General features: G+C 51.7%; 10 protein-coding genes across 10 annotated transcripts; 8 read left to right on the top strand and 2 right to left on the bottom strand.

Annotated features, from left to right (window-relative positions):
- Positions 1–605: 605 nt before the first annotated feature.
- Positions 606–1133, top strand: Z517_08591 (uncharacterized protein; the record flags this gene model as incomplete). Its single annotated transcript, XM_013427106.1, has 1 exon — positions 606–1133. One exon carries the CDS (start codon positions 606–608, stop codon positions 1131–1133), a length of 528 nt encoding a protein of 175 aa, XP_013282560.1.
- A 238-nt stretch (positions 1134–1371) lies between these two features.
- Z517_08590 (uncharacterized protein) lies at positions 1372–2678 on the bottom strand (the record flags this gene model as incomplete). Its single annotated transcript, XM_013427105.1, has 2 exons — positions 1372–2312; positions 2372–2678. 2 exons carry the CDS (start codon positions 2676–2678, stop codon positions 1372–1374), a joined length of 1248 nt encoding a protein of 415 aa, XP_013282559.1.
- A 776-nt stretch (positions 2679–3454) lies between these two features.
- On the top strand, positions 3455–4421 carry Z517_08589 (uncharacterized protein; the record flags this gene model as incomplete). The annotated part of the gene is made up of 3 exons (XM_013427104.1): positions 3455–3891; positions 3953–4008; positions 4060–4421. 3 exons carry the CDS (start codon positions 3455–3457, stop codon positions 4419–4421), a joined length of 855 nt encoding a protein of 284 aa, XP_013282558.1.
- An 839-nt stretch (positions 4422–5260) lies between these two features.
- Z517_08588 (uncharacterized protein) lies at positions 5261–6241 on the top strand (the record flags this gene model as incomplete). Its single annotated transcript, XM_013427103.1, has 1 exon — positions 5261–6241. The coding sequence occupies one exon, from the start codon at positions 5261–5263 to the stop codon at positions 6239–6241; it is 981 nt and encodes a 326-aa protein (XP_013282557.1).
- Positions 6242–7013: 772 nt separating this feature from the next.
- On the top strand, positions 7014–9665 carry Z517_08587 (uncharacterized protein; the record flags this gene model as incomplete). Its single annotated transcript, XM_013427102.1, has 1 exon — positions 7014–9665. One exon carries the CDS (start codon positions 7014–7016, stop codon positions 9663–9665), a length of 2652 nt encoding a protein of 883 aa, XP_013282556.1.
- Positions 9666–10346: 681 nt separating this feature from the next.
- Positions 10347–12037, bottom strand: Z517_08586 (uncharacterized protein; the record flags this gene model as incomplete). Its single annotated transcript, XM_013427101.1, has 3 exons — positions 10347–11807; positions 11868–11922; positions 11976–12037. 3 exons carry the CDS (start codon positions 12035–12037, stop codon positions 10347–10349), a joined length of 1578 nt encoding a protein of 525 aa, XP_013282555.1.
- A 355-nt stretch (positions 12038–12392) lies between these two features.
- On the top strand, positions 12393–15005 carry Z517_08585 (uncharacterized protein; the record flags this gene model as incomplete). The annotated part of the gene is made up of 3 exons (XM_013427100.1): positions 12393–12483; positions 12533–14778; positions 14832–15005. 3 exons carry the CDS (start codon positions 12393–12395, stop codon positions 15003–15005), a joined length of 2511 nt encoding a protein of 836 aa, XP_013282554.1.
- Positions 15006–15738: 733 nt separating this feature from the next.
- Z517_08584 (uncharacterized protein) lies at positions 15739–18429 on the top strand (the record flags this gene model as incomplete). The annotated part of the gene is made up of 1 exon (XM_013427099.1): positions 15739–18429. One exon carries the CDS (start codon positions 15739–15741, stop codon positions 18427–18429), a length of 2691 nt encoding a protein of 896 aa, XP_013282553.1.
- An 850-nt stretch (positions 18430–19279) lies between these two features.
- Z517_08583 (uncharacterized protein) lies at positions 19280–21671 on the top strand (the record flags this gene model as incomplete). Its single annotated transcript, XM_013427098.1, has 5 exons — positions 19280–20108; positions 20175–20225; positions 20429–20995; positions 21047–21115; positions 21190–21671. The coding sequence occupies 5 exons, from the start codon at positions 19280–19282 to the stop codon at positions 21669–21671; spliced, it is 1998 nt and encodes a 665-aa protein (XP_013282552.1).
- Positions 21672–22684: 1013 nt separating this feature from the next.
- Z517_08582 (uncharacterized protein) lies at positions 22685–25613 on the top strand (the record flags this gene model as incomplete). Its single annotated transcript, XM_013427097.1, has 2 exons — positions 22685–23130; positions 23189–25613. 2 exons carry the CDS (start codon positions 22685–22687, stop codon positions 25611–25613), a joined length of 2871 nt encoding a protein of 956 aa, XP_013282551.1.
- Positions 25614–25980: the final 367 nt, after the last annotated feature.

Genomic DNA, 25980 nt, shown 5'->3' with positions numbered 1-25980 from the left:
CCCTGCGGAGGCTTGCGTGCTTTTAGTTCTTCCTCCTCCTCTCGAGTTCTTGCCAGATCGGTTCCTCGGTTCGACAGCGAAAGAGGGAGTGAGGGAAACTCGAGGTTGGTTCGACTGAATGGCACAGTAGCGGGTGAATTTCAGTCACTGCGGATTCAACGAGGAAGCAATGTCATTCCTGAAACGCATTCCAACTCACGGACAGGTGACCAGAAAGGACGAGGCGTTGGTCGTAATCGCTGCAGGCAAAAGATGCTGTATGGAGGTAGGCTGTTAGATGAGAGGCTGCGCTGGAAGGGCAAGGCCACAGCACGTCTGGTCGGTCTGGATCATCCATATCTTCCGGAGAGATGATGACTAACTAACTAGACCGGATGACGTCATTTAACTCTAGTCTGAGCTGTTCTCTGCGTGTTCTGTTGTCGCTCTATACACTGTCTTGGAATTTCACAGGCCGCCCATGTAAAGTGCTCCTCTTCTCCTGTTCTAATGCTATCATCTCTCTCGTGCACGAGGCACTGCACGAGCCCCTTCGCAACCCTATCAGTTCGCAAGTCTCCGAACCACGGACACTCCGATCTCGACGAGTTCGCTGAAGAGGCAACATGCCGATCACTCCGTTGAGTGCTTTGCGAGTTTCGAAACATCAGATCCCCGCCTACAAAGGCATTCCAAACACCTCCATACAAGGCAAACCACTCATGATATACCACGGCGCCTTTACAGACCCCCAGCCCTCAACCATCGAATCTCACCTCAACTCCGTCGGGGTTGTTTCTCCACAATGGAGATACACCATGTTTAGCGAGACTCACTTCCACTCCACAGCCCATGAAGTTCTCAGCATTGCTGCAGGGTCTGCAAAGTGCTGCTTTGGAGGTGAAAAGAACGAAGGTCGAGTGGAGCCTGTTTTGGAGCAAGGGGATGTTGTAGTGGTCCCTGCTGGGGTCGGTCACCGGTTGCTGGAGGATTATGGCGGCTTCCAGATGGTAGGATCTTATGAGAAGGGCAAAACATGGGACATGTGCTATGGGAAGCCCGGCGAGGAGGACCAGGTCAGACGGATTGGAAGCTTGGGTTGGTTCAAGCGCGATCCAGTATATGGCAACGAAGGCCCCAGTCTGAGTGTATGAGGGAGTTGCCAGAGGTGTATCATTGACGAGGACTAAAGGGGTATGTAAAGCCATTAATCATGCCGAGCAGTCCTCCGGTGGCATGGGTCTTGCCACCGCTGGGCTCTGTACAAAACAGATTTTAAACATTTTGGTCGTAGAAGTCCAAGTCGTGAAATCGTTTCACTTCGTGTCGATTCGTTCTACCAGCCTGTACACAATCAGTCGACGTCCACAGAGGGGTCGGGGACGACTAGGCTTACCTCAAGACGCTAATGGAAAATGTCATTAACCATGCAGTAAGTGACACCAACAACACACCGCTGAGGGCCTCTGCTCTGTTGCAGATGCTCCCAAATCTGCCGGTCGTCCTCACAAAATCGCCAGTTTTGCAGGCGCCTTCATCCACGGTCAGGGATTCAAAACTTAAACTCAAATTTGCCGACTGAAACACAATGAAGAACAGATCGAGCAGCATCAGCCGTACTTTTGCTCTTGCACGTCGTAACCCGAGAGGTTTCGAAAAGTATTCGTCGTAGGTGATGTATATGGTGTAGATGATCGCAATAGCATCTACTATCACCGCCATCAAGCCTGAAGGATCTCGATAATAGTCGGTGGCTGAGGCGCCGACGCGCTGTGCACATTCGGGAGTGCGCCGGTCTGGTGGTTGTTTGATGCACTTTGTGATCTTGCCGGTTTCATGGTATATTGAAGCCCCTAGGCCCAGAGCGACGAGGGCAAAAGACAACACTGTCAAGCGGAACGCAAGAGGAATAAATGGATTTCGTAGGATGTAGAACTGGGCGCGTTTATACCACACCTGTCTTTTCCGGCGAAAGGCACGATAGCGGGAACTGCCATCCTCGACGTCGTCATCGTCGTGGTCCGCAAGCCATGTTTTGGAGTAGTCGGTAAAATTCTGGTTGAGCCAATCCGTGTCCACCTTTTCACTATTGAAATTCTCTCGTGGGTAGGCGCTGGGTTGGGCAAAGGACATCCATCTCGAAGTTCGCGGGGGTGTGACCTTGCCTGACGGTGTAGCGTAGCCCTCCTCGTGAGATTGCCCGCTTGATATAATGGGCCGCCTTGCTGTGGTCGAGCTGTAATGATGTTGAGCAACCAACGCCGCATGTGGGGTGTCCGGGCCCTGGAATTGGGGATCGCACAGATCATCCTCATCCGCATCTCTTATCCAAGCTGCTCGAAAGTGTTAACCTTGTTCACCAGAGTCTGACCGGAGCGAGACAGTGACCTACGGGGAATGGTTCGAACTGGGAGCGGCGATGTTGGTTTTGCCCTGGCCGGTTCTGACTGCGTACTGAGCGCAGTTGACAGGCCTGCTCGCGGAGGGCCTCTAGTTACAGCATGCCGATGCTTCCCTTGCGAGTTGATATTCTTCCGAGGCTGGGACTGTTGTTGCAACGCCGCAGTCTTGGTGGGGGATGTTGGTTCTCCTTCTTGCGTGGTTGGTTGAGGGACGGTGTTGCGATCCGGCACTGGCAACGCGGCCTTCTCGGGATCTCTTGATGGCGCTTGCCATGGGAAGCCCGCTTCAGTGGCCATGTGAATGACCGATTAGAAACGTAGGAGTACCCAGAAATCTGGGTGTTCCGGCAAAAAGAGGTTCAAGGGCCGCGGGCTTGTGAGGGCATATCGAGGGTAGTCGGTCGCGTAAAATCGCCTGGTGGAAGTCGGAGGAGGTCGTGTCAATGCTCAGTCAAGACCTTCTCCGGTATTGTAGCAACGGCGTTGGATAGAGATCGCTCTTTTAAGGCCTATAGACAGAAAGATATATTAGGTAGTGCTGCACCATATGCCACATGGGGAGTTTGACCTGCCTTTATTAGTAGGAGGCTGATCATTCATCACGGAGGAACCTTGGAGTAAGCTCATCTGGCGAATGGGGGCTTTTGCTTGCCGCAGATGGCTGTGGGAACACTTGCCTTGGTGCTGCCTAGGTGACGCCCTAGAGCGCGTTCTGCCTTGGCCCCTGGGAAGCTTTGGGGCGAATCAATGCATGGGATTCAGCCATGACGTTGGTAGATCTTGTAATATATAATCTTACTCGATGAGGATTTTGTTTGCGCAATAGTCGCTACCAAGTACATACCTGCACAAAGGCCAGATTGCAGCTACAATTCGTTTCTTCAGCCTCCAGCAACATCAGGGGAGGGAGATATTGAACTTCTCGTCGCTCATCTTCAGCTTTACTGGTGTTGCTCCACTAATATTTCGGACAGCATGCTGTCTCGACCATGATTTCATCGAAACTTCCCTGAACGGCGCAAATCGGTCGCATTCTCGGTTCCCCTGACCTCCAGTGCTCAGTCGTCGCGGCTATGCGAATCTTTCTCCTACCTCTCACCACGCGACAAGCACTCGTCTTCTGTCAACGCGCTGCTCCAAAGCCCAATGCGAAACCAACTATCGCCGATCGAATTACAGCGAAGGCTGCTGAGACATGGGCCAAGTGGGAAGCAGCAGATAGAGGATGGCGAAAAACAGTTGTCCACTATGGCAACCAAGGCTTGCAGCGTATACCTTACCAGGAATGGGGATTAAAGAGCTTTCCTCCTTCCAATCCCAAACTGCAGGCCGAGCAGATCGCACAAGGCAAGAAATTCGATGTCATCTACCCTGGTAATATCATGCACAAAGACGATGTGCCAAAGGTTCTGGCAAGGCTGGCTAGGGAACGCAAGCAATTGCACTGGAATCGGTTCATCGGAAGCATGGTCGCCATGCCACTCTGCATACCCTTTGCACTGGTGCCTGTGTATGGTCTTGCCCTACTCTTCCCTGTCCATGAGCCCATCAGCATGGCTAACGAGCAACAGAATTCCCAATTTCCCCTTTTTCTATGCTGCATATCGGTGTTGGTCTCATTGGAAAGGTAATTGGCAGGATCTCTTGGCAACCAACATGTTTGCTAACAGGCTGCCAGCTTTGAAAGGTTCCGATCACTTGGATTTCATCCTGGATAATCGACTTTTTCGACCAATTTCGCCGCCGAAGATTGAGGACTTGTATGAGCAGGTGGCACCTGATGCACCGGATTTCACGTTTGTCACGCTAAGCCAAGTCCTAGACGGCAGTGCACCTCCTGAAAAAATCATCCTCCCTGCAGACAGCCACGACCTTGTGGCCAAAGTGACAGGAGTGCCAGAGCTGAGTGGAGAGGTTGAGAGGGCAATTTGGCAAGTAGAAAGACAATTAAAGCGCGACAAACAACAGCATGAAAAGCGGGCGCTATCGCAGCCTCCTAAAGATGCTGGAAGCACTGGATCCCGGACCAAAGGCCAATAACGAGCAAGAAATGGCCATAATGTTCGTGGGATGGGTTATGAAATGATGATAGACTTGGTGGCAAAGTGGCACATTGTGCTGCATTACTGTACTATATGAGCTCCACCAAATAAGGGGGATAAACCAAGTTGGACAGTTAATTCAACTCGATTATACAAGAAAGAGAGTCTATAAGACGACGGGTATGTAGGTCATTTGAGTGGAAAATTGTCTACTCGGTACAAGGTACCTCACTTGTATTCGGTACTTGTAGTGGTTGAGGCGGGTGGCGCAGCTGCGGCGCTCCCAAGCAGGCGGCAGGGAACTTGGCTTCACTTCCCTTCCCTCCATAATGACATCCACAACCACATCTCCAAATCCACGGCCAGACCATGAACCAGCGTCCTCTACTCAGTACGTTGGCAGGCCTCGATTCGATTCACTGCCGCATCTCGCCATACACTCCGTATTGCTCTTCTTCCTCCCTCTAGTCATCGACTCTCCTACACTGGCGAATCTAAGACTGGACGAGGCGGGCACAAGCAATCTTCCTGTACTAATTCGGTCACCGCGAAAAGAATCCTTCGAGTTCCTTCACGCTAGTCCTGGGTCCACGAAGTATCATTGATCTCGACACCCGCTACAGGTACTCATAACATCTTCTGAGGATGGTAGGAATGGAGATTTCTTATCCATCACCTGTACCAACCTTCTAAGCTCCAAAAGTCTCTTCGCCTTGACAGCATTCTACATCCCCAGACTACGCCAACCACAAACAGACTGGAGTCCACCATCTCGGTCTCTATTCAGCTACAGACAAAGTATTCCTGCAACACCTCAGATCTTGCTTTAGATTTGCCATGTTTTCAAACACCGAGGTCAACCCAGACTCTCCCTGTCCTACAAACTCAGGTGTCTACCTGGCGGCTCAGAGGTACAGCGACAAACGACATCTGGAAGCCCCCAAAGTCTATGTACCACCACCTACTCTCGAGTACCACGACGGCAAGCCTTCTTTCAGAGTTCTTGTCACGCCTTTTACCCAACACTCCACGCAATATGGTAATCCGGATTTCTTGACCGCGCTGGTCACCAGTCACCAGCTGGATTTGACCCACTCGATGCTTATATGGCAGTACGAGATGCGCAGAAGTGCTCAGTGTATCCTTCCATTCTTGCTGCTGGGCCCCAGCAGCTCGGCCAAGGATCCCGTGTTTATAAAGCAAACGGGCATCACCCTCCTTGTTGCCGTTCGCTCTACCAGATCATTGCTGACGAGACCGACCTTCCTCGATCCTGCACGCTTTCCTTCGAGCTCGGGGCTTGCGACCTTGACTTTGGACTTTGATCATCCAAGCAATTTCATCCCTCTGGTCAAGTCGACTGTTCGAGCGATAAATGACCATCTCGAGATGTCATGTGCCCGCACACCAATCCAAGACATTAACGACGTCCGTGGTAAGGTCCTCGTCTTTTGTGAGTCTGGAAATGACCGATCTCCGTTGCTGGTAGCCGCATACTTGATGATTGTTTACGGAGTGGACGCAATCTCTGCCATTCATATCATCCAGTCGCAGCGCTTCTGTATCAGTTTAACGGACGAAACGAAGAATGTTCTCCTAGATTTGCAAGCAATCACTCGAGCTGAACGCCAGGTCTCCGGCTCAAGTGCAGGCGCATTGACTGACGGCGTCAAAGAGAGCATGCCACCCAGAATACTAGGCAAGCGCAGTTTGGATGACTTCTACGACCCCAACGAGAACATGAACCCTGCTTCTGAGCATACGGATTGCACTCAGGTTCGGGAAGGGGTGGCGCCGTTTGTGGACGTGTTCGATTGACAATGAGCGTTCTCGCAAAGAGACATTCGACACTGTTAATTGGGCAATGGATGCGAACCTACGCCTCGCAGCAAGAACAGGACGAACGGAACATCTGCCATCGGATGATATCGAGCGGGGCATGCCATCACCCTTCTTAAACACCTGTCTGGCAATACTTCTCTCCCGTGGACGTCTCTAAGAGAACTTCAATCATCGGATGAAGTCGTCACGTGCCATCTATCCGTTGTCATCGTCACGAGAGCAAGGTATGAACCCCTTGAAGAGTGGTGCGAGAGAAACGCAACCTTCCGTTACAAGGACCTCGAGCAACAAGCACTTCAAGAAACAGGACAGCACGGAACTTCACCATCGGCGTATGTCTGCGTATGAAGGATAGCATCGAGGAGTACAGCACATCAAATGCTAATGACCCATTTCACGGCCACAGCTTACCTCTGCTCCTGGATTAGCAGGTCGCGATCTCCTATCTTGGAGTGTCGCGTGAGAAAGAACTTATCAAAGGCGCCTCCCTCAGAGGCAAGCACTTCACTGGCAGCTGCTTCACTGTCCAACTCTTCACATACCCAGCCAGGTCTGGTCTAACAGTTCACACTTGTTTTTTCAACCGTCCAAACTGCTTTTGTCTTCCATCCTCCCTGTCTTGGGTAACTGACTCCCCGTTCATCACGTGTTATCACCCACGCTCCTTTATCGTGCTCAGACTGCTTCACATGTTCACCTCTCTATCGATCTCTCTTTCATACCATATGGAATTTATTGATATGCCACCATGCAACTGAGGAGAACTGTCACAGTGCCCACACGTTTCGAAGATGAGGTGCACAACTCATCGCCCAATCGAAATGGAACAAAGCCAGCTTATCCCACCTTACTCAAAGCTCAGATTGTCCCGTTCAATCCAAACAACCCTCCAGCAGCCTTTCCTTCACTTCCGCTGACATCTGCCAGTACACCTGCTGCGAGAGACTCAGACAGACCTGAAGAGATGGTGAACATCCCTGACACACTTCATTCACTTCGACTCGAGGGTCTCGGTATCAACTTGGCAGGCAGCGGCGCGGTCGAAGAAGACGACCCTCCAGCGCAATGGCATACAGTTGAACCCATCACAGTACAGCAAGACACCGAAATAACCGAGGGACCAATTGTAGATGACCCGATTGGCGCAGAAGTCCTAACCACCAGCTCAAATGTCTGTGGACTACTCAACCGCCCAAAGCTCATGTCAGCTGATACTTTACAGACAAATTGCGTTGTAACATGGGACCACCTCCCACTGTCCCTGCAGTCTCATATCTACAAAGCTCTATCGGGAAGCTATCCCTCGAAACTTGCACCCATCCTTTTGGGATTGACGGAGCATGAAGCGTTCCAGATCGAGAAGGCTGTGAGCATGCGGGTTTTGCATCCAGCTACGGTTGCGGAGATCTGGGACTACTGTTCCAAAGCTAGCGCTGAAGGCTCTGCACCCCTTCAACCGCCCTCCGTCATTGATGCGGATGTCTTCGATGAGTACGTTGGCTACATGGTCTTTGCGAGCAACTATGAGCTAGCATTTGAGTCCGAGGTCCGCCTGGCAAGAGAATTCTTGTCTAGTCGTGGCATTGCGACGGAAGTGCTTGGAACGTGGATGCCAGATCCTTCAGATGTGCCGTTTGACGGACTCTTCAGGCATGTCCCCGGCACTACGGGTAGGCCGAGTCTGTCGAACAATCATCTGGCAATTGATTCAGGATATTCATCCCTATCAGAAGCGGATCAGACCCTTAATGCAAAGTCGAGCGACCGGCACTCGCAGCCTAAACACGATCTGATCAAAAAGAGAACTGCGGGAAACCGAAGCACAAAGCCAACGACTCCAGCCAGCTTAGTCTATTCGATAAAACATCGCCCGACATTCGAGCCTCTCTCGACAAATTTCAAGTCGAACTTGGTGGTGAAAATCACACCCCATCCCCGTGCTATCGTCGACAATGTTGGTGGGTTACAAGGTACATCAGGGGATCCATTTTTCGATGCTGGAGACTTCAATGAGAAGCGAACAGGCGTCCCACACGCCGGTTTGCACTCAACCAAAGCTGCCTCTCCTCATTCTACACTGGAAACTTCCCAGAAGTCGCAAATCGAGACACGAGATGAAGGTCCAATGGTTGTCGACCAACCCCGTGATTGCTCCGCCTCCGAAGGTACATTGGCGGCATTTCTTTCAAAGGCTAACGAACACGTTCGGAACCTGGAAGGTGATGACGCTTCTCAACAGCCTGCTTCACAGTTGTCAGAAGAACGTACGCAGATTGGGGATGCACCAAATCCCCAGCGCCTAGTTCTCAGGATACAGAACAAGGACGGGCTGGCAAAAATCTTGAGAACGAAACCAAGACACGCGAATTGGGGGCAACAAGCATTACTTGCTAATTCTGGAAATACAACAGCACTTTCACTGAAGCGGGCCGCGAATCCGTCTGAGAGCTCATCACTCTTCTCCCCGTCACGCAGTACTGATGTATCTGGTTTCAGCACGGCTCCCGTAGTGGAGAACGTGGAACGATCTCTGCACTGTGGCATGTTCGACATTACCCTTTTCAGGCCGGAAAATCGTCTCCCAGTCAAACCCCAGTCACGTCCAGGTGGTTCTGGACCCGTGGCACCCGAAGGCACAAAGCGAAAGCCTTCTCAATCTGATATTCGTCCAGATACCAGCAAAGTTCAACGACTGCTAACCGTTCTGACTTCTGCGACTCCCTCGAAAGCTATTTCGCTGGGGTACAACGGCGATAACACCAAAGTCAAGGACGAAACGTCTAATGTTGAATCAGCAACAGCTATGACAGGCACTCTTGAGGGCACAGGACCCCCAGAAATCTTAGAGTCAAGATCTCCGGTCTCTCCGTCGTGGTCCCCGATTTCCGAAAATGAAGACTTACAGGATTTTCAGGCTCGACTCCGGGGCTCGCCGATGCATCGAACGAGGGGAGAGGTTCCTGATCCCAGCGACGGCCTTTCTTCTCACCCAGGCTTCGCTCTTGCCCCTTCCTCCGCATGTGCTGCAAAACTAGCCGCACTGGCAGAAAGTGATAGGCATCTACCAAGCTCTGGTGCAGGCTCTTATCTGTCAGCAGAGGAAATCCAGGACACTCCCCCGAACATTGTAGATGATGTGGTTAACCAAAAAACCTCTGGAACTGATCAGCACAAGCCACTCACTTCTGGGGACGTCGAAATGGACCAAGGAAATAAGGCATCACTTTCGAGCACGACGAGCGAACAGACATCCAGGACGACTCGGTCGGGAAGGACAGTGCAGAGGAGAACCGCCAACCAAAAGAAACGCGGGGGCCAGAGAGGGCCGAGAGGACCATACAGGAAAACGCGGGAACGGCTTGCGAAACTTGCTGAGGAAGGGAGTGTCAAGACTACCTGAATAAGCGCAGAGGCTACAGCGAGCCATGCAGGGCAGATGGAAGGCTAGTGCTTCGAAGAAGGACGCATTTTCAAGTGACAACTGAGGCGTTTCAGAGCAGGAGACCAGCAATAATGTTCAACAGGGCTCTTGCGACACATCGAACTATTCGGCATTTGTACTCCAACTGCAAGACTGGACCTGGAGGAGAATCAGAAGGGACAGAAATGTACAGAGTATTAATATCATCAACAATGAAGAGCAGCCAAAGACGGGCTGGGGGAAAACAGCATCAATTGAGTGGAACAAGGAGTTAGAAGGGATTGTTCGCAACTGAAAGAGCTTCAAGGCCAAAACCCCAATCATCAACATTGTCCTAGACCTGTGGACGCGGTGACGACCACTGCTGCTGCTATTGCTGCTGCGAGCGAGTGAACCCGAATACAAAGGTGCTTTCCAGGATCGACTTTTTGTTCTACACTTCCCCTTTCCACATCCATCAGAATTGAGAGATCCGAAATTGAGCATTGACGTGGATTTGAACGCCGATTCCGACGTGCCAGGTACACAATTATAGTTGTAGATGCTGTCTTTGGATAACCTGTCTTCAGCTCTCTTCTCCGATGACCGCCAGCGCGCATTTCATACATCGCGCGGTGCAAAAGGGGGCCTTCGGACAGTTGGCGCTTTTTCGACCATTGTTCAATACCCAGACTGTTCCCTCCTTGTAGCCCTGTCGCCCTCACCTCCACCCTCGGCGTCTCCCCCACCGCCACTTCCGCCGCCGTGAAAGTGGCCATTGGCCCTGCCATCCCTTTCCTTGGCCTCCTTGATGGCCGCTTCGTCGCCTCTGAGTTTCTCAAAGTAGGCCTTGATATCCTCGGCGCTGACGGCCTGGCCGCTCTCCGCGTACGGCTTGAGGAACTCCTTGACCTTGTCGCGCAGGTGGTTGTAGACCATGACGCCTTCGATTGCGCGGACGCGGTCCATGTTGGACAGGGCGGCTTCGCCTCTCTCCAGCAGCGAGGCACGCGAGGATCGCGAATGACCACCGCCACCACCACCACCGTTCTCGTGTGAGGATGCCCCTTCGGACGACAGCGACGGTTCGTACGTGTCTTCCTCTTCCAGGAGTTGCGGGTGCGGACCCAGGTGTGGGTAGCATTGCGGGCAGTGGCAGAAGTGGTCGCGGAAGTCTGCGCGCAGGAACAGCGAGAAAATCCCCGTCGGGGCCGAAGCGGGAAGGAGTTCGTGCTTGCGTTTGGGCTTCGATTCGGTGTCAGCGTCTGTAGGTTCTGTGGAGGGAATCTCGGTGGATTTATCGTCGTTCCTAACGCGTTTTGAGGGGCTAGGTGGTCCGGCTTCGATGTCGTCGTCGGAGGCTTTGCGTTTGAGGGAAACAGGTGCGGTCGATGTCGATGCGCCTTCCAATTGCGTGCTCGAGTCAGAAGGGTCGTCCACTGTGGGCCTCTGGAGGTCCTTTTTGAATACAGCGGGCAGAAATCCTGGTGTGCCAGCGTACTTCTTGATCCAGGGATTGGACTCCACACATTTGTAGCATATCATGGTCTCAAAGTCATCTTCGTTCGGGAAGCCTGGCGGAACTGGATGGCTGGGTTCTTCTGCCTCTTTATCCTCGGCCCCCTGCCCTTTCTGTCTCCCATCTTCTGCTTTTTGGTTCGAGCTGACCGACTTGTACCAGTCTCTGGGCAAGCCCATCAGGCACTCTGGGTGGTACCAGTCTTCTCCACACCCACCACTTTCAACCGAGCCCAAACCCAGACATTGGAACATGGTTCCCTTCTCTGTCTCCGCATCATATTCCTCGCCGCACGCGCAAAAGCGATTCTGAAAGTTGTGGTTGTAATGATTTCCCTTGCGCGGATCCTGCGAATGTACCCCTCGACTTCCCGTCACGGGATCGGATCGTAAAGTGCAAGGCGAGGTCGACGGCAATCGGCTAGTGCCACAGTCGCAGACGAAATTGCGGCGTGAGAACAACTCAACGAGAGTGTGTTCACCATGGCAAGATATGGAGCATGCGTAGCAGACTCCGGCGGGCGTGTAGACTTGCGCTGCAGAAGCGGGTGGAGGGCTGCATGTCAGACAGGCAAAGACGTTCTGGCGCAGCGGCCCGAGAATATTGGTGCACTTGTCGAATTTCTGTAGGAGATATTAGCGACCTGATTGTTGCTTCTAGTGACCCAGGGGATAAAGCCATACGTATGGAAGCACCTCTCGCGCATCAGCCTCAAGGGCTAGTTGTTGATCAATGAAACTGGAAATGTCAGTGTCAATGAGAAGCGCCGAATTGTTTGACAGGGGACTAACTCGGATGCGGTTTGTGAGTCTTGAGATGGCTTCAATTCATCCATTCCGGGCACAGTGTTCATCTTCACAATCGAGAATATCAGAGAAAAAGACAAGTAGAGGAGATATTCGATATTATTACTGAAGGTTGCACCGCATGCGAGGCGAGAGAGACTCGAACTGGAAATGACCTCAATTCCCCACTTCGAATGGGCTTTAGCGTGTTTCTTGGGACGCGTCTTCGCGCGTAAAGTGGTTTTAAGAACTGCGCACCTGGGGCTCTCCCTACTCAATTCAACCCCCTTCCATACTAGACTACAACGGTTGGCTTCTGCATAGAGTCGCAAAATCATGAGGTATGTGATTTGATAGTGTCTATACCTATGCTTGGATCGTATCAAGAGTACTAACTTGACAAGCTCACCGCTTCGACCCAGCATGTCCGCGGCAAATAGAGGCCCAGGGAACGCAAGCAGGCGGAAGAGGGCTCGCGATGAAGAAGACGAGATCATGTCCTCATCACCAGCTGGTAAGCAGCAGTCTCCCTCTCCGGATACCAGAGATTCTAACTTCCTCAGCGCTGCCTTCTTCTCCACCTTTGCTCCCCACGAACGAGAATGATGATCTTGGGGACGATGAACTGCAGACAGAAGACGACCTTATTGGTGACATTGACGACGCCGACGAGATGGCCGAGGATGAAGATGGCATCGATCTCTTTGGAGACAACTTTATGAATGACGAACGCGAACGCGGCGACCAAGAGACCTATCAAGGCCGAATGATTGATGACGACGGCGAATATGACGACCTTGACCTGGCTTCTCGGCGTCAATTGGAAGCACGTCTCAACAAGCGCGACCGCGAGCTGGCTCGGAGGCGCCGCATGCCCGCAGCATTCATGCCAGATGATGACGACGATGCTGGAATTGACCTGACCAAGCAGCCACGGAGACGCCGCCATCATTATGACGAGGATCAAGATGACATGGACCTTGACGAAAATATTATGGAGGAAGAGCTCTCTTTGGAAACGTTGCAAGACGTCAAGGCATCGAACATCACCGAATGGGTCACTCTGCCTCCGGTCATGAAGACCATCGCTCGCGAGTTCAAATCATTTCTTACCGAGTACATCGATGCTAACGGCACGTCGGTGTACGGTACCCGCATTCGCACTTTGGGAGAGGTCAATTCAGAATCGCTCGAAGTGTCTTACGATCATCTGGCCTCCACCAAAGCTATCCTGGCATACTTTCTTGCCAATGCTCCGTCGGAGATGCTCAAGATCTTCGATAAAGCCGCCTTTGAGGTCGTCCGACTACATTATCCGAACTACGAACTGATTCACCCGGAGATCCATGTTCGAATCTCAGATTTGCCGGTTCAATATACTTTGCGGCAACTGCGACAGTCACACCTCAATTGTCTTGTTCGAGTGTCCGGAGTGGTTACTAGACGAACTGGGGTCTTCCCACAACTCCAAATGGTCAAGTTCACATGTCAGAAGTGCGGTGTAACTCTTGGGCCATTTGCCCAGGAGTCAACATCAACCGAAGTCAAATTGACTTTCTGCCAGAACTGTCAGTCGCGGGGTCCTTTCACGCTGAACAGCGAGAAAACCGTCTACCGGAACTATCAGAAATTGACCCTGCAGGAGTCGCCCGGCACCGTGCCAGCGGGTCGTTTACCACGACACAGAGAAGTCATTCTTCTTGCGGACTTGATTGACAAGGCGAAGCCCGGCGAAGAGGTTGAAGTGACTGCGATTTATCGCAATAACTACAGTGGTCAGCTCAATAACAAGAATGGTTTCCCCGTGTTTGCAACGATGCTTGAAGCCAACCACGTTATCAAAACACACGATCAACTCGCTGGGTTCCGACTGACAGAGGAGGACGAACGACAAATCAGGGCTCTTTCGAAAGACCCCAACATCGTGGACAAAATCGTTGATTCAATTGCCCCCTCAATTTATGGGCATCGGGATATCAAGACAGCAGTTGCGCTATCTCTCTTCGGCGGTGTCAGCAAAGAGGCCCAAGGCAAACACAAGATCCGCGGCGATATCAATGTCCTACTGCTTGGTGATCCTGGCACAGCCAAGTCGCAAGTGTTGAAGTATATCGAGAAGACCGCACATCGAGCAGTCTTCGCTACAGGACAGGGGGCGTCCGCAGTTGGTCTGACTGCCTCTGTTCGCAAGGACCCGCTCACACAAGAATGGGGACTTGAAGGTGGTGCTCTTGTCCTGGCTGATCGTGGCACCTGCCTGATCGACGAGTTCGACAAGATGAACGATGCCGATCGAACTTCTATCCACGAAGCCATGGAACAACAGACCATCTCCATCAGTAAAGCTGGTATTGTCACCACGCTTCAGGCACGCTGCGCCATCGTTGCTGCAGCCAATCCAAGCGGAGGCCGATACAACAGTACTATTCCTTTTAGCCAAAATGTCGAGCTCACAGAGCCGATTTTGTCTCGTTTCGACATTTTATGTGTGGTCCGAGATACAGTTGACCCCGATGAAGACGAGCGGCTTGCAAACTTTGTGGTCAACAGCCATGGACGAGCGCATCCCGCAAGACTCGAGATAGACGCTGGAGACATTGCCGCCATGGAGACTGAACCAGTGAATGCAATCAACAATGGCGAACCACGGCAAGAAGGAGCAATTCCCCAGGAGTTACTCCGCAAGTATATCATGTATGCCCGAGAAAAGTGCCGGCCGAAACTCTATCAGATCGATCAAGATAAAGTGGCTAGGCTCTTCGCAGATATGCGAAGAGAGTCTCTCGCAACGGGCGCGTACCCTATCACGGTTGGTCATTGACAGATGAAGGCATAATGTTGTGTGGCTAACTCCTTCTGCAGGTCCGTCATCTTGAAGCGATCATGAGAATTGCAGAAGCATTCTGCAAGATGAGACTGTCTGATTTCTGCTCTTCGCAAGACATTGACCGTGCGATTGCGGTGACTGTCGATTCATTTGTCGGCAGTCAAAAGCTGAGCTGCAAGAAGGCACTTGCCAGAGCATTTGCAAAGTAGGTCACAAACTCCGCTGTGTATGTATTTCGCTGACATGAGGTTGCAGATACACATTACGCCGTCCAGAGCGTCAGCGAACTCGTGTGGCTGGAAGGGGTGCCAATCCTGTGGCAACAGTTGCGGCATGAGACCTGAGTGTTGGATATTTGTATGTGGAAGTCCTACAAGTACAGTGCTGATGATCGTATTATGACTTGGGGTTGGCTGCATAGTTGTTTTATACGAGAGAAATACCCAGATAAATGGTCCATATTGACAGGAGCACAATCACTCCATGTTGCTAGAGTGTTCCTGACCCTCTCCAATTCTTGTGACATTCTGAGTCCACGATAAGATTGTGGCCAAAAAGATCTTAGCGCCGATCAACGCGTATTCGAACGCGTAAAGTGGATCACGAAAGGGCGTGTCTTTCTGCCTTTCGTGACGACACCATATTCTTTGCAGTAACGGCACCCAGGGTTGAGGTCGAGGTCGAGGTCGAGGGTCGAGAATGATATCTGAGCAGGAAAGTCAGACTACTTGTGACCTTGTTTTCTATTAATACTTTGTCTAAGGGATTGGGAGGCAATTTGTCCTCTGATCCTCTCATCGCTGTCGTTTACGGAGACTCTCTTGCGCGGAAAGCCTCGGACTGGATATCAGTTCCTTCAGCGTCCCCTTTCGCGCCTACACCTAGACTACAGCGGTAGTAATGGCAACAAGGCCTTCGTCATCAGAGCCAACGACACCAGCTATGTCTTCTGGCAAAAGCACCCCTCCCACCTCGCCACTCGATGGCAGCATTGCAGAGGTCCAAACCGAGACTGGCGACAACAAGAAAGAGCAAGATACGAACAAAATGGAGGTGGACACAGACAATGTCGAAGAGATGGACTACAAGACACGGGCACTTACAAATCTCCTCAAGACGAGCTCGGTTTTTGTTGCGATCATGGCGGACAAGATGAAGCAGGAGCAGAAGCGCAATCAGGAGCAAGCCAGACGGGCGGCGACGAAGAAGAAACAAGAAGCTGCCAAAAACGCCGAGTCGAAAGGCCCAACAAGAAAGTCTACAAGAGGCCATGCTCAAGATGAGCGCGTGGCAGACGAGCCGGAGAAAGAAGGGAAGAGGGTCACGCGCGGTCGGGGTGGACCGCCCAAGAAGGCCAATGCTGCAAAGAAAAACATAACTGATTACTTCGACGCGAATACTCTTCAGGCCTCCAAGGAGGGTCCCACGGTCCAGGAAGCCCTTGCAGAGGCCGCTGATGAATATGAAGGGGAAGGACTCGGGGCTCAGGACCTTATCGCAACGGAGCAGCCTGCTCTAGTCACTGGAGGGAAAATGAAGCACTATCAACTCGAGGGACTAGAGTGGTTAAAATCACTCTGGATGAACGGTCTCTCCGGCATCATGGCAGACGAGATGGGTCTGGGGAAGACTTTGCAAGCCATCTCATTGATTGCCTTCTTGAAAGGGAACAATGTCTCCGGCCCTTTTCTAATCGCAGCTCCCTTGAGTACTGTGAGAAACTGGGTGGAAGAATTCAAATACTGGACTCCTAGTATCAACACGATTCTCTACCATGGGAGCAAGGAAGAGCGCGCAACCATGAGGCGGAAAAGCATGAGGATCCAAGATCAGCACAAATACGAGTTTCCGATCGTTGTCACCAGCTACGAGATTTGCATGAACGACCGAAAATTCCTGGCAAACTATCAATGGAACTACATCATTGTGGATGAAGGACATCGCCTGAAGAACATGAACTGCAAATTGATCAAAGAGTTGATGACATACACATCTGCCAATCGACTCCTGATCACAGGCACGCCGTTACAGAACAATATTGCAGAGCTTTGGTCGTTGCTTCATTTCTTGCTCCCCGAGGTTTTCAATGACCTCGACAGCTTCGAACGGTGGTTCGACTTCTCAAGTGTTTTGGAAGGCAAGCAGGAGGCTGACGAGAAGACGCTGAGTCGCAGAAACAATCTCGTGTCGACTATGCATGCCATTCTAAAGCCATTCCTTCTCCGGCGGGTCAAAGCGGACGTCGAGTCAGACCTCCCGAAGAAACGGGAGTACATCTTGTATGCACCCCTGACCTCCGAACAGAAGGACTTGTATCGGGAGATCATCGCAGGCACGAGCAGGTCGTATTTGGAAGAAAAGGCCATTGAACGCATTGACGCCAGAAGCCGCACGGCTTCCCTCAAGCGTAAAGCCGCCACCAGTGGCCGCGGAACACCCCAGAAGAGTTTGAAACCCAGTCGAGATTCCACACCAGCCTCTATTGCTTCCACCGGCTCCGTTCGACGGGGCCGCAAAGGAGCCCGCACAAGCTATCGAGATGTAACAGACCGGGAATTCAATGCTCGACTTCGCCGTATCGAACAAGGTGAAGAAGACATCAGCCTGGACCGCGCGTCTCCATCTCCCGGCTCCCAAGATGTCTCATCGGATGACGCAGAAGAGCTCGAAAGAGCACAAACATTCAAGCTTGCAAAGAAGGAGATTGCCGCTAAGAAACTTCAGAACCCCCTGATGCAAGCCCGACTGGCGTGCAATAGTCCGCACAACTTCTACTGGCCATGGAAACCAAGCACAGCAGCCGAGGAGCAGTCAGGCGACTACCCACGCGTTGATGAAAGTCTCGTCACGGCTTCAGGGAAAATCCTTGTGCTTGACACGTTACTCCCCCGACTTTTCGGTCTAGGCCACAAAGTCCTCATTTTCAGCCAATTCAAAAACACACTGGATATATTGGAAACGTATGCGACTGAACTGCGCGGCTGGAAGGCGTGTCGCATTGATGGCTCGGTCGCTCAAGAGGAGCGTTACGAGCAGATTACCAACTTCAACACGGACAAGTCTTACAACTTGTTCCTCTTGACCACCCGAGCTGGTGGGCAAGGAATCAATTTAACTGCAGCAGACACGGTGATTCTATTCGATTCCGACTGGAATCCGCAGCAAGATTTACAGGCGATGGACCGCGCACACCGCATTGGCCAGACAAAACCTGTCATTGTGTACCGCCTTGCAACACGGGGAACCGTAGAGGAGGCTCTGCTCCTTAAGGCTGACACAAAGAGGAAACTCGAGAAACTGGTCATTCAAAAAGGCAAATTCAGGTCTCTTCTGTCGTCTGGCATTGATGCAGATGATGTTAAAGGCGCGCTTGTCAACGACGAGTTTGAAAAGTATGATGTCCCGCATCTAGAGGATGATGAGAACGAAGCGAAAGGAAAACACCGAAAGAGGAGACCGATTCTCAGCGAAGAGGAGCTGAAGATATTGACAGATCGGAGCGATGAGGCGTACGAGCGGGCGGCGAAGGGATTAGATATGGGAGGCGAAGGAAGTGCATTCCAGGTCGCTGAAACCAAAAGGGGAGGGACGGCGGACGTCCTTGACGATTTGACGGTCAGGACTAAGCCATGATGAGCCTGTCCGTTAGATGTACAGTTGGAGTGGTTGTCTTAGGGAGGTTTTCTGGGACGAATGGGATAGACGAGGCCGAATATCAGAGGTTCCCTGCAACATGCATGTCATGTGCGAGGTAATCTCGTTGCCAATACCTCATCGTCCGTCCTAAATCCTGGGGGAGTGAGTGGAGGGTGACCCAGCCTGACACGTGACAAAGGATAATCTTCGGCCTGTGTAGATCACGTGGACCTATGGATGAGCATCCCGCATTGCATAGAAATTCTAGTCCACCTCGTGTATCATCACTATGATGGGACCAACCGGCCGTTGGAACGATTTCCTCGCCTGAATATCCAATTACTGCCGCTTCAGTATCCAATGATCTTTCCATTGCTCAAAACAACTCTCCACCGCGGGCCGGGTGGCCTCCACAGTGCCCAAGCGCGTCCATCCACGTGTGCGTCCCATCACACCCACACAACCCTCAGATATGGGGTTATGCACCGAGAATGTGAAGAGAGCCAAGGAATATTTACCAAGAAGAGCGCTGGTGTGGGTGGCACGGTTGGTCAGGAGGATTCTGGACGGAACCCATGAACAGCCGAAAATGTGCCTGATATCAAAGACCCATCTCCGCAATTCAGCCGGGCGGCATGGCTGATTTGAGAAGTTCCGTGGCTGATCAGGCAAGTCGCAGTATCCACGCTGGTAGGATACTACAACCTTCACTTTTAGCTTGGATCTGGCGGGGAGGCTCAGCGGATTCTTTCACGGTTACCAGGTCTGAAGATAAAAACTGTGCCTTGTGCGAAAAGTCAAGACGCGTTGAGGAAAACCGGCCTGCTCGAGGAATACGAAACCCACCATGTTACTCTCCAAAGATGACACTCTGCACTATACCTACGATTCCGAACGGGTTCAGATCGAAGCCTGGGGTCCGAATGCCCTTCGGATTCGTGCCACCAAGTTTCATACCCTGCCGTCGGAAGACTGGGCTTTGACAATTCCGCCGCCCAAGACCGATGTATCTATTTCTGTGAATGATGGGCATGCATCAATCAGCAACGGCAATATCTGTGCCACGATATCTTCGCGGGGAAAGATTACTGTCAAAAATTCCAAGGGCGAGTTACTGCTTGAAGAGTACCAGCGCAACCGTTCGGATGTCGAGGATCCAAAATGCAGCGCCTTGATGATCGAAGCAAGGGAGTTCAAGCCCTTGTTGGGTGGTGACTACCATTTGACCTACCGTCTAGAATCCATTGATCGGAATGAGAAGATCTACGGCATGGGCCAGTATCAGCAACCATTTCTTGACCTCAAGGGACTGGACCTGGAAATGGCCCAGCGCAATTCTCAGGCAAGCGTGCCTTTCATGCTCTCTAATCTAGGATACGGTATGCTATGGAACAACCCTGCCGTCGGCAGAGCTGTGCTGGGAAAGAACACGATGAGCTTCGAGGCTTATTCCACGAGGGTGCTTGATTATTGGGTTGTGGCTTGTGACACCCCGACCCAGATCATCGAAGCTTATGCGGACATCACGGGCAAGGTACCGATGATGCCTGAATACGGACTGGGCTTTTGGCAGTGCAAATTGAGATATCAAACTCAGGAAGAGCTTCTGGATGTTGCACGAGAGTATCGAAGACGGAATCTGCCGCTTGATGTTATCGTGGTGGATTTCTTTCATTGTAGGTCTCCACGTGCTATTTGATGGCTACGTGCCATTTGCGCACAGGAAACTGACGGTGTAAAAGGGCCGAAGCAAGGAGAATGGAAGTTCGACCCCACATACTGGAAAGACCCCGGTGAGTCTGCCATGCGAAGACTGTTATCGACGTGGAAGGAGTCGGCGACAGAGTCAGCGCCTGAATTCCACTTTCCCCCTCCTCCTTCCGCCATCAAACTCCAACTCGACTCTTTCTCGCCGCACTCTACCCCTGAAAAGGGCCCTGCTATCAAGGTGGAAGAATATAGCTCTGACGAAGTGTCGTGACGCTTGGTACTACAGACGACATGATCAAGGAGCTCAAGTCGATGAAGATTGAACTCCTTGTCTCCATCTGGCCGACGGTCGACAAGCGATCTGAAAACTACGACTACATGCTGGAAAATGGCCTTCTGATCCGGCAAGATCGAGGACTGCGGATCTCGATGGACTTTCAAGGAGAGACCGTCCACGCTGATTTCACGAATCCGGCCACAAGAGAATTTGTCTGGAATACTGTCAAGAAGAATTATTACGAAAAGGGTGTGAAGCTTTTTTGGCTTGACGAAGCGGAGCCAGAGTACAGTGCCTATGACTTTGATATTTATCGGTACCATAGTGGGAGTTTGTTGAGCACCGGGAATGCATATCCAGTGGAATACGCCAAGGCCTTCTATCAGGGAATGGTGAAGGATGGCAAGCAGAAGGACGTCTGCAATCTTATCCGCTGTGCTTGGGCCGGAAGTCAGAAGTTTGGGACGCTGCTGTGGAGCGGTGACATTGCAAGCAGCTGGGAGAGTTTTCGAGACCAATTTGCGGCTGGTTTGAATGTGGGGATTGCGGGCATCCCATGGTGGACTACGGACATCGGTCAATCAACTCTGTCAACGTTGCTCTATAAATTATGCTGACTCCGTCAAGGTGGCTTTCATGGAGGAAATCCCAAGTACCCCGAATTCCGTGAGCTCTGCACTCGATGGTTCCAATACGGTGAGTGGATCAAGCAAGAAGCCCCGCCTACGTTGCCGTTGCCCTCTGAGACTGTAATGCTGATTTGGTTTCAGGCTGTTTCTGCCCTGTCTTCCGCCTCCATGGCGATCGTGAGCCCAAGCAGCCCCAACACGGCACCACCGGTGGCGCGACCTGCCTCTCCGGGGCGCCGAACGAAATCTGGTGCTACGGCGAAGAGTGTTACCAGATCATGAAAAAGTACCTGTTCCTGCGCGAAAGACTCCGTCCGTACATCCGCGACCTCATGGCCCAAGCACACAACAAGGGCACGCCGGTGATCAGGACCTTGTTCCTGGAGTTTCCCGACGACAAGAGGTGTTGGGAGGTCGAGGACCAGTACATGTTCGGACACAAGTATCTCGTCGCGCCGGTCATGTACCCGGGCATGACCACGAGGAAGGTGTACCTGCCGAGGGGTGCCACGTGGAAAAGGTTCGATGATGGGGAGGTCCAAGATGGGCAGACTTTTGTGGGTGGAAGGGAGGTTCAGGTGGATTGTCCACTGCACGTGATGCCTGTGTTTGAGCGAATTTGAAAGGGTCAGGGCTGAATGAGCTCACCAACGAGGCGGTCGCAAAAGGCGGGTTTACCGTATCGCCCTGATGGCAGGTCACTGTACTCGAGCCTTTCAAATAGGTAAAAAAGGCACCTCTTCCAACTTGTATGGATTCTGGAAAACACATTCTCTACATGTGTCAACCCTTGTATGGATGAAAGGGTGGCGGAGTACGGGGGCTAGGGCTGGGTGGAGGGAAGCAAGGCTGCGCCTGCGCCACAAAAGGGGCCCCCTTCCTTACAGATCTGCTATCACGAGGCACCGCGACGGGATCGAATCCACCTTGCAGTGGCGTAATATGATTTGAGTTGTAGTACTTGTCGTCCAAAGGGCTACATATCACCTTTCCAGGTGCGACAAAGTCGTAGGGCGAGGCAAAGGATAGTTAAAGGGGGATTAGGCACTAAGCCCAATTGGTGTCTATACCAGGTCTTGGCATATATCTTCCAAACCGTGACATTCCTTATCTTGGCGTCGCTGTTTGTCGCCATCACTAACGTCTATGATTTTTGAGCAGGAGGGAGTAGCTGTGGCGCACGCAAGGCGAACTGGCACCGCCCAGTAACCCAGCCATTGGTGACCAGAGTTGACCAGGACGAGCCATTGGCTCGGCAGCAGCCCAATGCGTTGTCCTGGGGCTGTGTCAAGATGTTGGCAGCCTGTGGTTGGAAACCTCAAAGTCTCTGGTCAACTGTCATCTCCTTCGACTTGGTGAGGGTGACAGATTCGCACAGCATCGATTCAATTCACAGTAATCACATCCACCTTCCTCCAGAACTTGGTATAAAACAGTTTGCGCAAAGCTTGTAACGTGCGATTAACGCCTTTTCTCAGACCTTGATTTCGATCGCGGGGCAGGTGCAGCCAGCTCTTGGTGCCTGTAGAGATTCAGCCTCAGCCCTTCCGTTACAGGTCCTTACTGATAGCGAGAGTCTCCTTTTCATCAGCCCGTCTGACATCGCCTAAAGAATCGGCTACAGATTGATCGCATTATGGATCCTATCACAGCAGTTTCCATCGCTGGGAATGCGATTCAATTCGTGGATTTCACTGCCAAACTCATCTCGAAAGGGGCAGAACTGTACAAGTACAACACACTATCAGAGCATGTCGAGTTGCGCAAGGCAGCCGTTCAGTTGCGGAGTTTCCAATTGCCTCACAAATTGGACGACCTACGGTCTCTTCAGACGACATCGCTGACCGAAGACCAGTCTTTGCTTTTATCCCAGCTCGAAGAGGCTTACAGTTATTGCACGGACTGTGCCGAGCAGATCATTGAAGCCGTGGGAAAACTCACCGTGTCGGGAGACCACAGGAAGTGGAAGAGTTTTCGCCATGCCTTGTCCAGTGTGATGGGTGTTTCAAAACTGGACGACGCAAGCCGACGCTTGTCCAATGCACGTCAACAGTTGATGCTGTTCTTGCTGCTCTACAACGAGTAGGTCCTTGATCCCTTCCTTTGGAGTCGATGCTAAATAATTCCGTTTCAGCGACAGGCGCGAACGAGGTACTCGTGAACTGAAAGAACTGCAAGCGGGTTCAGCAGCAAGCATCTTGACAGAGTTGCAAGGGCTGAAAGACGAACTCCACTCCTATCTCTCCAGTCTTCGTCATCAACTCGTTGCGCAAGATCAGTCATTACGGGGGCCCATTCTGACCTCATGGATACACCAACACGAGCCTACTATGGCCCTGGCGGAAGAAAAGGTTGCTGAGGTTTTGCAGGAGCAAACTCGTTTACGATTCTGCTCGCACCTTCGCTTCCATCAGATCGATGATCGGTACGGCAGCATAGCACAGGCGCATGAAAAGACCTTCGAATGGGTCCTTCATCCGGACAGTCAACGAGATGCATCCTGGGACAATTTCGCACAGTGGTTGGAGGAGCCTCAGCCGTTGCACAACATATATTGGCAAAGTGGAAAGCCAGGGTCAGGTAAGTCGGTACTAATGAAATATCTTTCGACATCACCGACGACGTTCCAGCTGCTGTCAAAATGGCAATCACAAAAGCACCTGCTGGTGGCCAAATGTTTCTTCTGGAATCCAGGGACAGAGTTACAAAAATCTCTCCAAGGAATGCTGAGGACACTCTTATTCCAGATACTCATCGATAAAAGAGTCGATTGTGCAGTCATTGAGTACATTGCTCCGTGGCGGTGGTACGCATGTCAGAGCTCAAATTTCGTCCCGGAAGCGTGGTCTGTGCCTGAGCTATCAGCCATGTTCGAATCGACGGTACAACGAATAGCTGAATTTGCAAACGTCGTGTTCTTTGTCGATGGGCTCGATGAGTTTGGCCGCGATAATGTCGAGCGGCAGGAACTTGTCAGGCTTTTCCTGTCGTTGCGAGGCCTGGAAACTGTCAAAATCTGCGTTTCAAGTAGACCTTGGAATGTCTTCATCGATGCCTTCGAAGGGTTTCCTTGTCTGCGACTGGAAGATCTGACCCGAGGAGACATCCTGGCCTTTGTGGAGGCTGAATGTCAGGAGAGCAAGGCCTTTCGAGACCTGGAGGCCGTGGACCCAAAGCAGGTCTTGCATATCCGGGAAGAGATCGTCACAAAGTCCTCCGGGGTTTTCCTCTGGGTTTACCTGGTCACTAAGAGGCTCTTGGCCGAGATGCAGGATGGCCTGAGGTCGCCGAAAAAACTCCTCGAGGAAATTCCCGAAGGCCTCGACGAGTACTTTCAATTCATGCTGTCCGCCATCAGCACACGGGATCAGGCAAGAGTATCGAGAATCCTTCAGCTCATGAAAGCCATCCGATCTTCCACTCTACCATCGCTTATGATACTCTCCTTTACGGACGAGGAGAGTGCCGACTTCGCTCTCCAGGAAGGATCCGATCACGAGAGTCTGGATGCTATCAGGGCCAGGGTACTGTCGATGAGGCGGCTCTTCCAAAGTCAGTGCATGGATTTACTGGAGTACAAAGAGATTCCACAAGATGATTACCCGTGGCAGAATTCAGCGGTGGACTATCTGCACCGAACGGTGGAAGAATTTCTCGCTTCGCCTGCGACTCAGAACTTGCTCAACAACTACACCAATGGCGCATTCGACACGTCGTGGTACCTCGTAAATGCCCACCTCAAGCACATCGTGTTCATTGACGCGTTTATCACAAGCCATCGACTGCCAACTCGGCAAGGAGCAGGCAAAATAATCCACCACTTCGACGAATTCGCGCTAAAGATGAACCGTGTCAAGGGCCGACCGTGCTCGTCCGTTGCAAGATGTTTCGACAAAGCGGCGGTGATGGTCTGCGCAATGCTCGAAACTAATCAGTCTCCTCACCGGGATTCTGGGTTTATATTGCCTGCCCATGGCGATTTGTCTGTGTCACTACTGGGGGATTTTCACCGTGTCCAGTCACACGTGGAAGATCCTCATCTATATCTGGCAGTGCTATATCGTGCGAGTGCGTATGTTGAGGCAAAGCTCAGCATCAATGAGAATCTGCTCAGTCCAAAATTCTACGTTGAAGCCATGTTGTTTAACACATCGGCAATGACCGATATGCCAGATGCCTCAGTGCTACTGTTGCTTCTGAAGCGTTGCAGATGTTTCGCAGATGCTTCGGAGGCTGTATACCTATCTCACAGCTATTGGCAAACTATAAAATCCGGGGTCTCCAATTTCGGCAACAACAAAGTCTACATAGATTATGCTGAGGTTACAAAGGCGATACTCGAGTTGACAAAGGGGCTGGAACTGACTTCAGATCAATCGTCAGATCTGGCTCGCACGATGCTCAACGTATTTGGATATGACACTTTACCCTTGGCAGGGCGGAAAGATGTTCAGAAACACTTGCACAACGTTCAAAAGACCTGGCGAGTTACCACACCCAAATGGCCAGAAGCTTTGGGATTTCACAAGCTTGGTCAGCGGATGAGAAGGCTGATCTCACCATAAACGCAATATTAGGAGAAAAGTTGCAGAGTTTAGTTTTGAGAATATCTGATAGCGATGTGCGTTCCAACAGTCAACCTGTCTGCCCTCGTGCCTCCACAAGCCAAGTCGCGGCGATTGATCCGAGGTTGTCATTGGAGTTGATTTCTATCAACGGGCTCAATGCCCGAGACATCCGACTCGAGAAAGACTGTGGGACTGTGGATGGCTGCGACTGTTGGCCTCTAGCTCGGACGATGACACTGTCAGGTTTCTGGCTCTGGGACCCGCGCACCGGGCAGAGAGTGCAACAGTTCGAGAACATATTAGGAATCACAGCAATCAGTTTCACAGTTGATAACAATACTTTTACTCTACTCATCGAGTCCTT

This window comes from Fonsecaea pedrosoi, assembly GCF_000835455.1.
Source record: "Fonsecaea pedrosoi CBS 271.37 unplaced genomic scaffold supercont1.5, whole genome shotgun sequence".
Taxonomy (NCBI): domain Eukaryota; kingdom Fungi; phylum Ascomycota; class Eurotiomycetes; order Chaetothyriales; family Herpotrichiellaceae; genus Fonsecaea; species Fonsecaea pedrosoi.
This window is presented reverse-complemented; position numbering and strand designations above follow the sequence as displayed.